This window comes from Palaemon carinicauda, chromosome 25 (assembly GCF_036898095.1).
Source record: "Palaemon carinicauda isolate YSFRI2023 chromosome 25, ASM3689809v2, whole genome shotgun sequence".
Classification (NCBI taxonomy): domain Eukaryota; kingdom Metazoa; phylum Arthropoda; class Malacostraca; order Decapoda; family Palaemonidae; genus Palaemon; species Palaemon carinicauda.
In genome coordinates this window covers 2832308-2848411 of record NC_090749.1, presented here as the reverse complement: position 1 = coordinate 2848411, position 16104 = coordinate 2832308, and the positions used below count along the sequence as shown (strand labels likewise).

The 16104-nt window shown below is 41.1% G+C and overlaps 1 protein-coding gene across 1 annotated transcript in view; it reads left to right on the top strand.

Annotated features, from left to right (window-relative positions):
- LOC137618610 (zinc finger protein 585A-like) overlaps positions 1-5495 on the top strand; it is a 152105-nt gene extending 146610 nt beyond the window's left edge. Inside the window, exon 4 of the mRNA XM_068348720.1 lies at positions 3354-5495. Coding sequence (XP_068204821.1) covers positions 3354-5027 — 1674 coding nt within the window. The 3' untranslated portion in view covers positions 5028-5495. The remainder of the gene's footprint in view (positions 1-3353) is intronic.
- The last annotated feature ends 10609 nt before the right edge of the window (positions 5496-16104 follow it).

Genomic DNA, 16104 nt, shown 5'->3' with positions numbered 1-16104 from the left:
ATTCTCTGGTAAACTTCCATCAGGACGACATGGCTGAGCCCAAAAAACGGATTTTGAGCAAGGCAAAAACTCTATATGGCCATGTTGTCCTGGTGGACCCTCCCTCCTTTCTAAAAAGGAGTATACATCTATGTAACAAAGTCCCCACCCGAAACTACTCTATCTGCGGCTATCCATGCTTAATTGCAACAAGGAATAGTTCGCCGGGGTGGTACCGGGAGGGGATACACCGGTTAACCTTGATAACGGCTCCCCTTCAAACTCGTCACCCTTCCCCTTCAAGGCGAAAACTGTATTCGGGGTTAAGATTGCCATGTGTCGTATCAAGATATACATGCCCTGATATGCGATATCCTTAAAATTTATATTAAGGATACTCGCGCCAGGAGTTAGAATTCTGAAGACCAGTGGTCAGTTCTCTGGAAGTATCACTGTAGCCAAATATCCCTTAGAAAGCTGCCTAAAAGAACTTTCCATCAGGATGACATGGCCATATCATCCAAAAATAGATTTTTTGCTTTGCTCAAAATCCATTTTAAATACTTAACTAATTTAAATGAGTAAGCAAAAAGTTAGTTGTTTGAAGTTGAATAAGTATGTTTTTGGATTACGAGCTCCAAAAGATTTGTTATAAATTTTTTATTTTTCTTAGAAAAATCAAAATAACATTATCATGATAACCTTACTTTATACTTTTATTGTTAATTCCTACATGAAGGCTCCCTAAACGAGGTATTTGAACCCTAAGTTTACCAATACACTTGGTGTGACGTTGTCATGAGTTGCCAGCGGCCTCTCACTGTTGCCAGTTTTAGTTAGAATGTTCCAGCTTTGTACTCTTTTTCATGTTTCCCTCTCTTCTTGGTTCTTTTTTGGTGCTCTCTGTTTACTTTTTGTTCTTTCTTTGACCTTAGGTAACATTAGTTTTGGTATAAAGTTCACAAGGACATTGTGAAAACACTGTGTACTTACGAACTGCAAGTAAAAAACACACATGCAACGTAACTTTCATGCATATTTGGAAACTGGCTGGTCTTCTCGTAGATTGTAGTTTTCGTTCTCCTACCCTCTACCAATGCCTTCCATCTCTGCCGGACGTATGAAATTTCGAAAGGTAAGTGAAAAAATCGCTATATATATGCGAAAATATACACGCAAACACGATTCTCCCAAACTGTCATGCAGACGACACAGTAAGAATGACGTCATCATTTAAAGACCGCTTCATCTTCATTATTTGTAGAAAAAATGGCAGAAACTTCTGGAGAGCATATACGACAAAGAAACAAAACGATTTATGATTTTCTAAAGTTATTATGTCAAATACCATAGCGGACAGTCCCCTTAACTCTTATGACTTTTAAAATTATAGATATGATTCTCAACAACAAATTTAATTTTGAGGAACACTTGAGGTCTGTCTCGTCTTCAATTGCACAACAAATTGGCTTATTGAGAAAATCTTTTAAGATTTTTGGTGGTTAGTCTATTTTGAAGTGTGTTAATTCTTTCATTCTACCTTGTTTCGAGTATTGTTTTCCTGTCTGGTCTTCACCTGCTGCTTGATATCTTAATTTGTTGGACAGGAACTTATGGTCTATTAGATTTCTTATGCCTAATCTAGATATTAATCTCTGGCACCATCGTTCAATTAGTTCATTATGCATGTTGCATAAGATTTTATCATAATTCTGACCATCCTTTAAATTCACATCTTCCTGGACAGTACCACTCTGTTCGTAACACTAGGTTTGCAGTTAATTCTAATAGTCAAGCCTTTTCCATCATGAGATTCAATATTACACAATATTCTAGAAGCTTTATTCCAGCTGTGTCCAAGTTGTGGAATGATCTTCCTAATCGGATAGTTGAATCCTTAGAACTTCAAATTTTAATCTTACAGCAAATGTTTTCATGTTGAACAGGCTGACATAGGCCTCATTTCATAGAATGTATATGAAAGACCTGTTTTAATATTGTCACTGTTCTTAAAATATTTTATTTAAATTTTTTAATAGTTTTCATATAGGCTGATTATTTCCTTATTTCCTTCCCTCACTGGGTTATTTTTCCCTGTTGGATTCCTGGGACTTATAGCATCCTGCTTTTCCAACTAGGGTTGTAGCTTAGCTAGTAATAATAATAATAATAATAATAATAATAATAATAATAATAATGATATTGATCTCCCACTGAAATGGCTCCAACTGGTTTACTCAGTTCCTGCGATGAAGGACAATACATAACGACACCCTCTATGTGTCAGCAACTGAAATGGAGTATGGTGACCTGTTAGTCGTCCCTGCTGAAAGTTTTGCGTCTGCAATCTCCTCCGACAATCTCCAGTGCCTACCTCACGTTTTGGGAAAATTTACACCTTAGAGGTACAAGCTCCGAGCTAAGCAACACTTACCAATAGATTTAAACACCGAAATACATGTCTTCGTGCTCACCAACGCTAGCAAGCTACCATTGACACCCCACTTATTAGGGCCCTTTCCTCATTATTCGTTACAAACCAAAGGCTTTTTAAGTTACCATTCATGGCAAAGAAGACTGGGTCTTCATTGATCGTCTAAAACCTAATTATCTCCTGCAAGATGGCCCACCTACAGTTTGTCTCTCTAGATCAGGGCACTCTATTTCATACGTATATTTTTTTTTTTAGTGGGAGCCATGTTCCGCACGTGTTTCATACACGCTCATACGCTATAATGCTATTGCTTAATTTATCTCTCACTCTCTCCCTCAAATAGAAAATCCTGTTTACATTTGCCATTGTATTTTTCACATTGTTGGAAATTTTGTGCCATGGCTGCCTTCAACTGTTTGTACAAGAGGTCATTATCTTGTGAAATAAAGGCACTTACACTCACCTCGCCCTTCTGGTAGTACCTAACAGCTACCTTGGGACCCTACTAACTCATTATTCTTATACCTGGTATGTGAAGTATGCAAAGTTACAGAACCTCCCAGATTTGGTTCAAAGGGGACTTCCAACCATCCAATCAGTGAGTCTCCCTAATTAAAGGACTCAGGTTTGTATGGATAGAAAAATACAAATTACTTTTAAAAAAATTTATTTTAGTTCAGACAATTGTCATTTTATATCAGATCACTCCAACATTTTCATCTTGCCCTTTTCCAATGATTTTTCTGTTATTTCAGACTTTTCATCTCTAAGGAAATAATCATCCACCTCTTTTGAGGAGATTGTGTAAACTATTGAATATATCTGCAAAAGATAGAGGACTTAGAAAAGAAAGAAGAAAGGATACAGGAATGTTAATGAGGAAGAAAGGTGTGTGTGGTTTCATGCAGTGAGACTTTGATGTAAAGAATTTTAAGTTTAGTGTCAACTTTATCTTTGGACACTGTTGGAAATAATATTGAAGAGGACGTCATCCAGTGATAGGGAGAGAATGCTGAACTCTGTATCATTAGAATTTCCAATAAAAAGTGAAATGGAAGATTCCTTTTCAAAGTCTGCAGTCAAGTTGGAAAATGATGATTTGGTTGATAAATTTGGGCACTTTGATAATGACTCTCTTTTCATGGATCTAGATATGGAATTCAAAGCAGAGCCAGAATTTGAAGCAGAGCCAGAAAAATTTGAATTAAGCGAAGATGACAGGAAATATTTTTTGGAATCTGATGCATCGGTAAGTGAGAAGGATTCACAAATGATCAAAAGGGAAGTCAGTGAAGAGGAGGAGGAGACTGTAAGGACAGGTGTGAAAGAGAAATGTGGCATACAGTTGAGATCCAGTAGGGAAGAGGACAAAGGAAAGGAAAGAGGAAGGGGTAGGTCATTCAGATGTAGTGAATGTGGCAAAGGGTTTTTTCACAAAAAGGATAGCTTAGTGCATTTAAGAACTCACACTCGGGAGAAACCATTTAAATGCAGTGTCTGCGACAATGCCTTTTCTGTTAGAATTGATCTCGCAAATCATTGTAGAATTCACACTGGGGAGAAGCCCTTCAAGTGCAATGTTTGTGACAAAGCATTTTCTGAGAAAGGGAGTCTCAGACGGCATAAAAAAATTCATACTGGAGAGAAGCCATTTAAGTGCAGTGTCTGCGACAAAGTATTTTCTCGGAAATGTAGTCTTGCAGAGCATCATAAAATTCATACTGGAGAGAAGCCATTTAAGTGCAGTGTCTGTGACAAAGTATTTTCTCGGAAATGTAGTCTTACAGATCATCATAAAATTCACACTAGAGGGAAGCCATTCAAGTGCAGTGTCTGCGACAATGCCTTTTCTGTTAGAATTGATCTCGCAAATCATTGTAGAATTCACACTGGAGAGAAGCTCTTTAAGTGCAACGTCTGTGACAAAGCATTTTCTGAGAAAGGGAGGCTCAGACGGCATCAAAAAATTCATACTGGAGAGAAGCCATTTAAGTGCAGTGTCTGCGACAAAGTATTTTCTCGGAAATGTAGTCTTGCAAAGCATCATAAAATTCATACTGGAGAGAAGCCATTTAAGTGCAGTGTCTGTGACAAAGTATTTTCTCGGAAATGTAGTCTTACAGAGCATCATAACATTCACACTAGAGGGAAGCCATTCAAGTGCAGTGTCTGCGACAGTGCCTTTTCTGTTAGAATTGATCTCGCAAATCATTGTAGAATTCACACTGGAGAGAACCTCTTTAAGTGCAACGTCTGTGACAAAGCATTTTCTGAGAAAGGGAGTCTCGGACGGCATCAAAAAATTCATACTGGAGAGAAGCCATTTAAGTGCAGTGTCTGCGACAAAGTATTTTCTCGGAAATGTAGTCTTACAGAGCATCATAAAATTCATACTGGAGAGAAGCCATTTAAGTGCAGTGTCTGTAACAAAGTATTTTCTCGGAAATGTAGTCTTACAGAGCATCATAAAATTCACACTGGAGAGAAGACATTTAAGTGCAGTGTCTGTGACAAATCATTTTCTCATAGAAGGTCTCTTACAGGGCATCTTATAGTTCATACTGGAGAGAAGCCATCTAAGTGCAGTGTCTCTGAAAAAGCATCGGAAATATAGTCTCACAGACCATCATAGAATTCATACTAGGGAGAAGTCATTTAAATGCAGTTGCTGTGATAAGTCTTTTAAACGGAAATTATGCATGAAAAGTCATATGAAGATTTGTTTCAGAAAAAAATAGTAAGGATTTGGGGAAGTCTTGTTCTTTGGAAAGAGGAAATTTCTGTTACAAAGCGATTACATTTCCAAACTTGCTGGACTCTAGTTCTACTCTCCGTTCCTTTGAAAATGATTTTTTATGGGATATTTACAAACAAGTTGAATGGAAATTTAATCAAGCAAGAAAAACATGTTCGATTGTATGAGATCTTCTGTGTTTCCTTGATGATGTTCAGTTGCTGTGAAGTTGTCATCTCTAGTTAACTAGTTATGTACCTCCTCATTTTATTGTACTTCTGACTTACTAATTATTCAAATCCTTTGTTGCTTGGAAACATCTGACAGTTAGAGACCTGAACAGAATTTGTGGAAATTAAATGCTTAAAGGAAATACTTGGACAACAGAAAATGAAAGTTTTGCATGCATTTGTCCACTGATTTCTTATGCTGTATCTGCTGGAGGAGGAACATGTTTACTGGGGTCCATCTTTCTTCAATGATGTTGGTACAAAGGGAAATTTCACTTAATTGGTGTATAATTATTGTGGATTTCTTTTTTAATTTCTATTATTGGTTTGTTTCTACATGCATAAAAACCATCGACTTTTTATACAATTGTGGGGTTGTATCTCTGTTCCCACTTTTTAATTCCTACCTCTCTCAAGTTTCAGTATCATGGTACAAATTCTTGGTTGCTCCCCCAGTTGCACCTTGGCTCTAAATAGCCTCCCTAGTTCCAGACTTTGGCAATCCATCAGTTCTCATTAAGAAAGTTAAGATGGTTGGTATTTGCAAGTTGATTATTTCCAGACATTTATGTATCCATGTACCATGTCCTCCATCGCTGCCATTATGTTTGTCTACGATGTCGTTTCTCGTGATTACTATAAGAGAATTAATTCATTTTTAGAATACTGTAGGGAGATTTATGACCTGCTTATCACTGCTTCAGGAGGATTTAGTCTTGTTTCTCCATAGCTTTATCGTACTGTATTCTAAGGTCTTGGTAACATTTAGTTATGTTAAGTATTTTTGTACAGTGTAAATTTTGCTGTTCAGTCTTACCAGTACATCTTTCACCTTTTGAAGACACTTTCATAAAACCCATGTCTTGATATACAGTATGTGCTCAAAGCTCTAGAAAAAGACAGACAAGCCACTGAGTCCTCGAGTCCCCACCACTAGTGTCTATATTTGCTTATTCATCCCCTGTGTTTCCTAATACTGAATTTTCTCTAACACCAAAGTACCATGATACTTTAACATTGTTATGCGGACTGAGTGATAAGATTAGCCTATTGAAGGCACATATTTTGTATTTCTTCAGTATGACTCTACCCATGATCATCATATTCAAACTAATCAATGATCTTTCCAGCCAACCCAACCATCTTTGACTGACTGAAAATCTTGAGACAGACTGTGCTAAATCTAGCAGTGCAAAACACACTGAGTTATCTTGCATCCTCATCTTGTGCATTGATAGTGTGTCAAACTTTGGCTCCAATTCTCTTACCTGATGGCATCCATGCTGATAGAAAGGTTCATTTTCAATTTGAATTCTGATGGAAAGTTCTGCCTTCATAAGTACAAAATGTTACCTAACTTTGGAGTTCTTCTTAAATGAATATTTTTCTCAGTTGGACTATAAAGAACAGGGAATGTTTTTGTGTCTAAGATTTTGAATTGATAATATTTTTCTAATACTTTTTGTGCTTATTTGTATGTAATTAAAACGTATTTTGTAATATTCGTATGCCGTAACAAATCATTTTTAATTTTAGATATCGTATTTTAGACATACTGTATATTTTCCAATTGAATAAATCCTTTTTATGAAAATTTTTGTATTTCATTTATACTAATTCCTTTCACACTTCTTTATTATGAAAGGCACAGGTCTCAATAGAGAAAGCATTTAGAATTTGAAATATTCACTTGTAGATCTGAGACATTGGCAGTTAACAAATGCATGTTCGAAGAAGAAGAGCTTACGCCTTGGTACCGTGGATATGGCACTACTCATAACTAGAGATTTTGAAGTCTTCTCCTAGAACTTCTTACTATAGCCAAAGTCTCTATATTACCCTTAACAATAGGAAAGTAGCCACTGAACAATTACAGTGTAGTAGTTAAGCCCTTAAGTGGGGAAGAATTGTTTGGTAATTTCAGTGTTGTCAGGTGTATGAGGTCAGAGGAGAATGTGGAAAGAGTATGCCAGACTATTCAGTGTATGTTGAGTTGATTGACACAGGTCTCTCTTTATTGTTTATTTGTTGTTTACTTCTAATTTTTATTTTTACTTTTAGATTTATTGTTTATTTACTTTTACCTGGCTAATTTCCTTATTCGTGTCTTTAAACTTGTAGCATTCTGCTTTTCAAGATAAATTTGAATTTTTTCTTTAACTGATCACAATACAATATATATATATGTACAGTATTTATTAAAATCCAGTCAATATATTTAGAAGGAAGGCATTAAACTACAATGCCTATGCTTCTTCAGGAATGCAGCATTTACTAGAATTTTCAGATTCATTAATATACTTACAATGTAAGAAATTGTGCTGTATTTCTTCAGCTCCTTATTAAAAAACCGTATCACGGGTGTTGCTCTGCTGTAAATCTCACAGTTCAATTTAATCTTTCCTCATTAGGTAATGTTATTTTCAGAAGAGATTGTATTCTGCTATTTTTGTACAGACTTTTTACATCATTCCATGAGAAGACCAATGTACAGGGCCAAACTTGTGTTCCATGTCTTGGATTCTGCAAAAGTTAGTGTTTTCAATATTATTTTGCAACTTATTAGCATCCAAAAGATCCTAAGTCTTAAAAAGTAACTTATAAATATCCCACTGTCTTTTTTTACATTAAAACGGATTTTGAGCGAAGCGAAAAATAAATTTTTGGGTGAGATAGCCATGTCGTCCTGATGGAAGTTCCTTTAAAGTCGCTTCCTAGGGTATATTTGACTACAATGATATTCCCACAGAATTTAACCTTAAGCTATCCAGAATTCTAACTCTTGGCGCGAATATCCCTAATTTTCACCTTTACGGATATCGCATAATATCAGAGGAAGTTTTCTTGACACGCCACATAGCTATCTTTACCCCAAATAGCGTTTACGCTTCGAGAGGGAATGTGGCAAGAATAAAAAGGGAGCCGTTATTAAGGCACCACTCCTTACTGTTTTGAGTACCTAAATGACGTCATATCAGACCGCCATCTTGTTATTCCTTGTAGAGTTAAACGAGGTGCTACAGATACAGTACTTCCGGGAGGGATTCTTTCAGCCCTTTTGTAAGAACGGAGGGTGGGTCTATCAGGACGACATGGCTATCTCACCCAAAAATAGATTTTTCGCTTCGCTCAAAATCCGTCATTTGGGCTCAGGCCATGTCGTCCTGATAGAAGTTTACCAGAGCATTAATGTATCTGTGGATTTTTTATTAGTGCCATAACCTCAAGATCAACTTTTCCTTAGTCATTTAAACTTAGAGACACATGATGTTACCGTTATACATCATTTCAACTAATCATGAACTATGTTAGAGCTTCCTGCCCCCTACAAGGAAGAGTCATGCTGGACTCTGGAAATAGTCTCGAGGATTGCATATATCTTATGAACAATCTAGCCAACAAACAGGTACACTGGTCTCACTATATACCTTTGAATCAGAGTTGTATTTGTAAGGGAACAAATACATGTATGAACTACCGACACCTCCCTGGATCTACTGGGCTAGCAGTATGCTAGACAGACAGGTTAGAATCCATGTAGAAACAATTACTTGTATAAGTCAGCATTACCAACAAGGACTTCCAAGTCAGTCGTAACGAAAGACTGACGCATCCTGATGTATACAACATAGAGAAAGTTTGTTTACGTGTTGGAACAAATATTTATAGAAGTTCACATAAATATATGTCAAATTAAAGGATGGACAATGAATCCTCAATACCTATTTTTAAATATTTAACTTAGCCGGTGAATATATAATAGCTGCTGCTCCAGCGGCTCGACAGAAAACACACACAAAAACTCGCGAGCGATCGCTATGAAGGTTGCGGGTGTGCCCACCAGCGCCAACTATCGGCCTGATACCACACATGCATGTAAACAAGCCTTCAATTCTTCTCTGTCGACCTTGACGACAAGACGTATCAATTCTCGTTGTATAACCTGGAGTTTTCTCAACATATTTGGTGAAGTACTTCATTTTGGTTTGAGCTTTTGCAGTGCAGGTGTTTTTCCTCAACTTAAACTCTTGAACTCTTTATTGGACAGATTTAATTGTTGATGACTTGGATTGTTTTTTGGACTTTCTTTGACTAATTCAAAATGGCTGACGCTTCACAAGCCCCTAGATTTCGTAAGTGTAATGCTAGGGATTGCAATAGGCGTCTTCCAAAGGCCTCTCTCGACCCACATACTGTGTGTTCTAATTGTCAGGGTAAAACCTGTCAATTAGGAGATCGGTGTGAGGAATGCGTGGGCCTTTTGGAATTCGATTGGCTCGAATACGACAAGTATTCTCGTAAGCTAGAGAGAGATAGGGTAAGGAGGAGTTCCTCTAGGTCAGTAGATTTTTCCTCTCCACATGCCCCTGAACCTAATCCTTCCCCTGTAGTGGTTGTGCCTGAACCCCCTACTGGCACTCAGGAACCATCGATGCGAGACATGTTACGTGCCATTCATGCCTTGGGTGAAAGAGTGGAATCGTTAGCAACATATCGTAATCAACTCATGGCTGACGTTAAAGAGCTTAAGTGTCAGAGTGCCACAGCGGAAAATCGTGGGAAAGTGATTAGTGCGCAAAGTGTTGTGAACAGTGTTGCGACCGAGGGTTCGTCTGTTCGTGCCTGTCGTTCACCTAGTCCGAGACCTCTTGCAAGCTCCCAAGCCCAGGGGAGAAGTAATGTCGTACGACTTATGGGTTCGAGAGGCCTTGATCAGCGAACAGATGTTCCCTCTATGGTATCAGGCGTGTCTCACCAAGATCGCCCCTACCATAAGACGAGAGAGACCATTTTCTCCTCGTCATCCGAAGGCTTTTCGCATAAGAAACCGTGGAGCAAGGTTTCTAGGCCCCTTAAGCGAAAGTCGGTCCCTTCAGGACAGGTCCAGCGTCCTGGCTGTAGCCATTGGGACAGCTCTGACCCTTTGCAGTCATCGGAAGACTGCTCGCCGCCTAAGCAACAACGTTACACAGGCTCAGAGAGTCTTGGTGTAGGCAAGGTTGTGCTGTCTCAGACGTTAACCCCGTCGTTTACTGCACCCATTCCCGTTGATCCTAAATGGGTTGTACTGCAAGACATGCAGATTAAGCTCGCCTCCCTTATGGAAGACTATTCTGCCGATAAGGTTCGCGATGATCCTCGCCGCTTTACTCATCGAGATCCTGGCCTTCAGCCGCCCAAACGAGCCTTTGCTCGTCCTGTTGACGTTGGCGTAGCTAAGTCACGTCAGTCACGCTTTGTAGAGCCTCACTCGATGCAGTCACGTGTTGACTTTCAGCCGCATATGGACGTTCAGCCACTTCCTAATGCTCTTGTTGATGTTCAGGACGTTCGCCAACCAGCGGAGTTGACTTGTTTTGACGCTGAGCGTCAACCACCCCAGTCTAGAGTTGTTTTGACTGCTCAGTCTAGGCAGTCAAAACAGTCTCGAGTTGACGTCGAGCGTCCTCCCGCTCCTGTTGTTGTTGACAGTTCACAGGCTGTTAAGCAGTTACATGACGTAGCGTCCTAGACTGCTACTAATACACCAGTGCGTGTGGACTCTGCGTGTCAAGCATTGCCAACCCCTTTGCTTGTTACTCAGCAGTTGTCAGATGAGGATCCTTCAGATGAGGACGTTGCTGACCCTCATCATGATGATCATCCTTCGGATGTAGACGAACCTAGAACGGTTCCTCCATCAATGGACTTTAAGAAAGTCATGTTAATTTTTAAGGAGCTTTTCCCCGATCACTTCGTCACTGTTGCTCCTCGTTCGCCACCGTCTGAGTTTGCTCTAGGCTTACCTGCTAACATGCCAGCCTTTACAAAGCTAGTGCTCTCTCGCTCTTCCAAGAGAGCTTTACGACTTTTAGGCGACTGGTTAGAAACCAGGAGGAGTTTGGGAGAAGACGGCCTTTGCCTTCCCTCCGTCAAAGCTCTCGTCTAGATCGAGCGTCTGGTATGCCACGGGAGAAGTTCTCGGCTTGGGAGTCCCTGCCTCTGCCCAGGGTGACTTCTCAAGCCTCGTAGACTCTCCCCACCGCCTAGCCATGAGACGCTCGAAGATTATTTGGTCCTCCTCGGACCTTGACCATCTGCTGAAAGGCGTATACAGAGCCTTTGAAGTTTTCAACTTCCTTGACTGGTCTTTGGGAGCCTTAAGTAGGAAAATCTCATCGGCTGATAGAGATGTCTCCTTACTGATTATGTCCTGTATGGATAAAGCCATCAGCGATGGTTCCAATGAGCTCGCCTCCTCTTTTACGTCGGGAGTCTTAAAGAAGCGAGAGTCCCTTTGCGCTTTTCTTTCGGCAGGAGTTACTCCCTGTCAGAGATCAGAACTGCTCTTTGCTCCCTTATCAAAGTTTTTGTTCCCGCAACAATTGGTTAAGGACATAGCTTCTTCACTCGTGCAGAAGGACACCCATGACTTGGTGGCGTCCTCTGCTCGCAAAGGGACTCCTTCTACATCCTTTTCTGCTAGACCCAGGATCGACACTCCGGCGTCCAGATTTATTCCGCCCTTTCGTGGCAGAGCTCCCAGCAGGGGAAGTACTCGTGCCGAGGGAAAGAGAGGAAAGAAGAGAGGAGCCAAGTCCTCACGTGGCAGAGTCTGACTGCCCACAGCCTCAGACAGCAGTAGGAGCCAGATTGAAGAGCTTCTGGCAGGCCTGGGAGAAGAGGGGCGCAGACCAACAGTCTGTTCGGTTGCTCAGAGAGGGGTACAAAATTCCATTTGTACGCAAACCTCCTCTAGCGACTTCCCCCATCGACCTCTCTCCCAGGTACCGAGAGGAGTCAAAGAGACAAGCCCTAAACCTAGAAGTGTCTCTATTGCTAGAGAAGGGAGCGGTGGTGAAAGTCTCGGACCTTCAATCACTGGGGTTTTACAACCGTCTCTTCCTAGTCCCGAAGAAGACAGGAGGTTGGAGACCGGTGCTAGACGTCAGTGCGCTCAACGTCTTTGTTACGAAGACAAAGTTCACCATGGAGACCACGAAAGCAGTCTTAGCAGTGGTCAGAAAGGGAGACTGGATGGTCTCTCTCGACCTAAGAGACGCGTACTTCCACATCCCTATACACCCAGATTCCCAACCGTTTCTGAGGTTTGTTTTCAAAAATGTGGTATACCAGTTTCGGGCCCTGTGCTTTGGCCTAAGTCCTGCTCCTCTCGTGTTTACGAGGCTTATGAGGAATGTAGCAAAATTCCTCCATTTATCGGGAATCCGAGCCTCCCTGTACTTGGACGACTGGCTTCTCAGAGCCTCGTCCAGTCATCGCTGTCTGCAGGATCTTCATTGGACATTGGATCTGACCAAGGAATTGGGACTTTTGGTCAACCTAGAAAAGTCCCAGCTGATCCCATCCCAAACTATACTGTATTTAGGGATGGAGATTCGCAGTCCAGTTTTTCGGGCTTTTCCGTCTGCCACCCGAATAGAGCAAGCCCTGCTCAAAGTCCAACTGATGTTGAAGAGAGAACGGTGCTCAGTCAGGAATTGGATGAGTCTAGTAGGAACTCTATCATCCCTGGAGCAGTTTGTCTCGCTAGGAAGGCTACACCTTCGACCTCTCCAGTTCCATCTAGCCTTTCACTGGAAAAAGGACAAGACGTTAGAGACGGTCTCAATCCCGGTCTCCGAACCAGTAAAGGCATGCCTGAATTGGTGGAACGACAATATCAGTCTGAGAGAGGGGCTTTCCCTAGCAGTTCAGAACCCAAACCACGTACTATTCTCAGACGCGTCGGATTTGGGTTGGGGTGCGACCCTGGACGGTCGGGAATGCTCAGGTCTGTGGACCTCAAGTCAGAGGAGCATGCACATCAACGGCAAGGAGCTTTTGGCAGTCCACTTGGCCTTGATGAAATTCGAGAGTCTCCTTCAAAACAAAGTGGTAGAGATCAACTCCGACAATACCACAGCCTTGGCATACATCTCCAAGCAAGGAGGCACCCACTCCCTCACGCTGTAAGAGATCGCAAGGGACCTGCTCATTTGGTCAAGAGATCGAGGCATCTCCCTGTTAACGAGGTTTATCCAGGGCGACTTGAACGTCTTAGCAGATTGCCTCAGTCGGAGGGGTCAGGTAATTCCTACGGAATGGACCCTCCACAAGGACGTGTGCAAGAGTCTTTGGGCGACTTGGGGTCAACCCACCATAGACCTCTTTGCAACCTCGATGACCAAGAGACTTCCAATCTATTGCTCTCCAGTCCCAGACCCAGCAGCAATACACATAGACGCATTTCTCCTAGATTGGTCTCATCTGGACTTGTACAGTATGCATTCCCACCATTCAAGATTGTCAACAAGGTACTGCAGAAGTTCGCCTCTCACGAAGGGACAAGGTTGACGTTGGTTGCTCCCCTCTGGCCCGCGAGAGAGTGGTTCACCGAGGTACTTCGATGGCTGGTAGACTTTCCAAGAAGTCTTCCTCTAAGGGTAGATCTGTTACGTCAGCCCCACGTAAAGAATGTACACCAAAACCTCCCCGCTCTTCGTCTGACTTCCTTCAGACTATCGAAAGACTCTCAAGAGCTCGAGGCTTTTCGAAGGAGGCAGCCAGTGCGATTGCAAGAGCGAGGAGAGCTTCTACCATTAGAGTATACCAGTCGAAGTGGGAAGTCTTTCGAGACTGGTGCAAGTCAGCATCTGTGTCCTCGTCCAGTACCTCTGTAGCCCAAATCGCTGATTTTCTCTTACATCTGAGAAAGGTTCGCTCCCTTTCAGCTCCCACGATCAAGGGCTACAGGAGCATGTTGGCTTCGGTCTTTCGGCATAGAGGCTTAGATCTTTCCAACAATAAAGATCTACAAGATCTCCTTAAATCTTTTGAGACCTCTAAGGAACGTCGTTTGGCAACTCCTGAATGGAACTTAGACGTGGTCCTAAGGTTCCTCATGTCAGACAGGTTTGAGCCATTACATTCAGCCTCTCTGAAGGATCTCACTCTCAAGACACTTTTCCTAGTGTGCTTGGCCTCGGCTAAAAGAGTCAGTGAACTTCATGCCTTCAATAAGAACATCGGCTTTTCTACAGAAAAAGCCACTTGTTCTCTTCAACTTGGTTTCCTGGCCAAAAATGAACTGCCTTCTCGTCCTTGGCCTAAATCTTTTGATATTCCTTGCTTATCAGAGATCGTAGGCAACGAACTGGAAAGAGTATTATGTCCTGTTAGAGCTCTTAAGTTCTATTTAGCTCGTACTAAGTCATTATGAGGTAAATCTGAGGCATTATGGTGCTCAGTTAAGAAACCATCATTGCCTATGTCAAAGAATGCTTTGTCATACAGTATTTTATCAGATTTTTAATACGAGAAGCTCATTCTCACTTGAATGAGAAAGACTGATGTTTGCTTAAGGTTAAGACGCACGAAGTTAGAGCTATAGCAACCTCCGTGGCCTTCAAGCAAAATAGATCTCTGCAAAGTATCATGGACGCGACTTTTTGGAGAAGCAAGTCAGTGTTCGCGTCATTTTACTTAAAAGATGTCCAGACTCTTTACGAGGACTGCTACACACTGGGTCCATTCGTTGCAGCGAGTGCAGTAGTGGGTGAGGGTTCTACCACTACACTTCCCTAATTCCAATATCCTTTTTAATCTGTCTCTTGAAATATTTTTGATATTGTTTTTTGGGTTGTACGGAAGGCTAAGAAGCCTTTCGCATCCTGGTTGATTTGGCGGGTGGTCAAAGTCATTTCTTGAGAGCGCCCAGATTAGGGGTTTGATGAGGTCCTGTTTGTATGGGTTGCAACCCTTGATACTTCAGCTCCTGGGAGTCTTTCAGCATCCTAAGAGGATCGCTGGGCTTCGTGAGGAAGACAGACTTACAAGGCAGAGTAATCGTCTAAGTCAACTTCCTTACCAGGTACCTATATATTTGGGTTTTGTTATATTGATAATTGTCAAAAACTCTAAGCATATACGCTGTAAACTTAATTAACTCTGGTCTCTACCCACCGCCTTGGGTGTGAATTAGCTATTATATATTCACCGGCTAAGTTAAATATTTAAAAATGATATTTTAATTATAAAATAAATTTTTGAATATACTTACCCGGTGAATATATAAATTAAAGGCCCTCCCTTCCTCCCCAATAGAGACGCAGCGGGACGAGAAGAATTGAAGGCTTGTTTACATGCATGTGTGGTATCTGGCCGATAGTTGGCGCTGGTGGGCACACCCGCAACCTTCATAGCGATCGCTCGCGAGTTTTTGTGTGTTTTCTGTCGAGCCGCTGGAGCAGCAGCTATTATATATTCACCGGGTAAGTATATTAAAAAATTTATTTTATAATTAAAATATCATTTTTATTTCATCTGAATTTTTGGGGGCGAGTAAGACGCAAAATTCAATTCTAGTTGTATTAAAAAACAATAAATTATGAAATTAATATGCATTTTATAGTATAGTATAAAATATCAAATAAATTTTAAAATTGAAGAAACTTCAAATTATTGATTTGAATAGTTCAGTATTGATACATTTGGCATACAGAAGTGTCGCTAATTGCCCCTTTGCTTTTAGATAGTAACTACTATACAGTAGTTATATCCAGTTATATCTGCCTGCCGCTAACGTCGTTGTGAAGTTTTTTCACACAGCACCAGTCTTCAGCAACCTTACACGGGAGTGAGGAGGAGCAGCTCTCCCTCTCTCTCATTATTCAAGTGGATTTTAGGATTTATACACACGCTGGATTAACTATTATGGATTTTTCCTCTACCATGGAAATAATTAC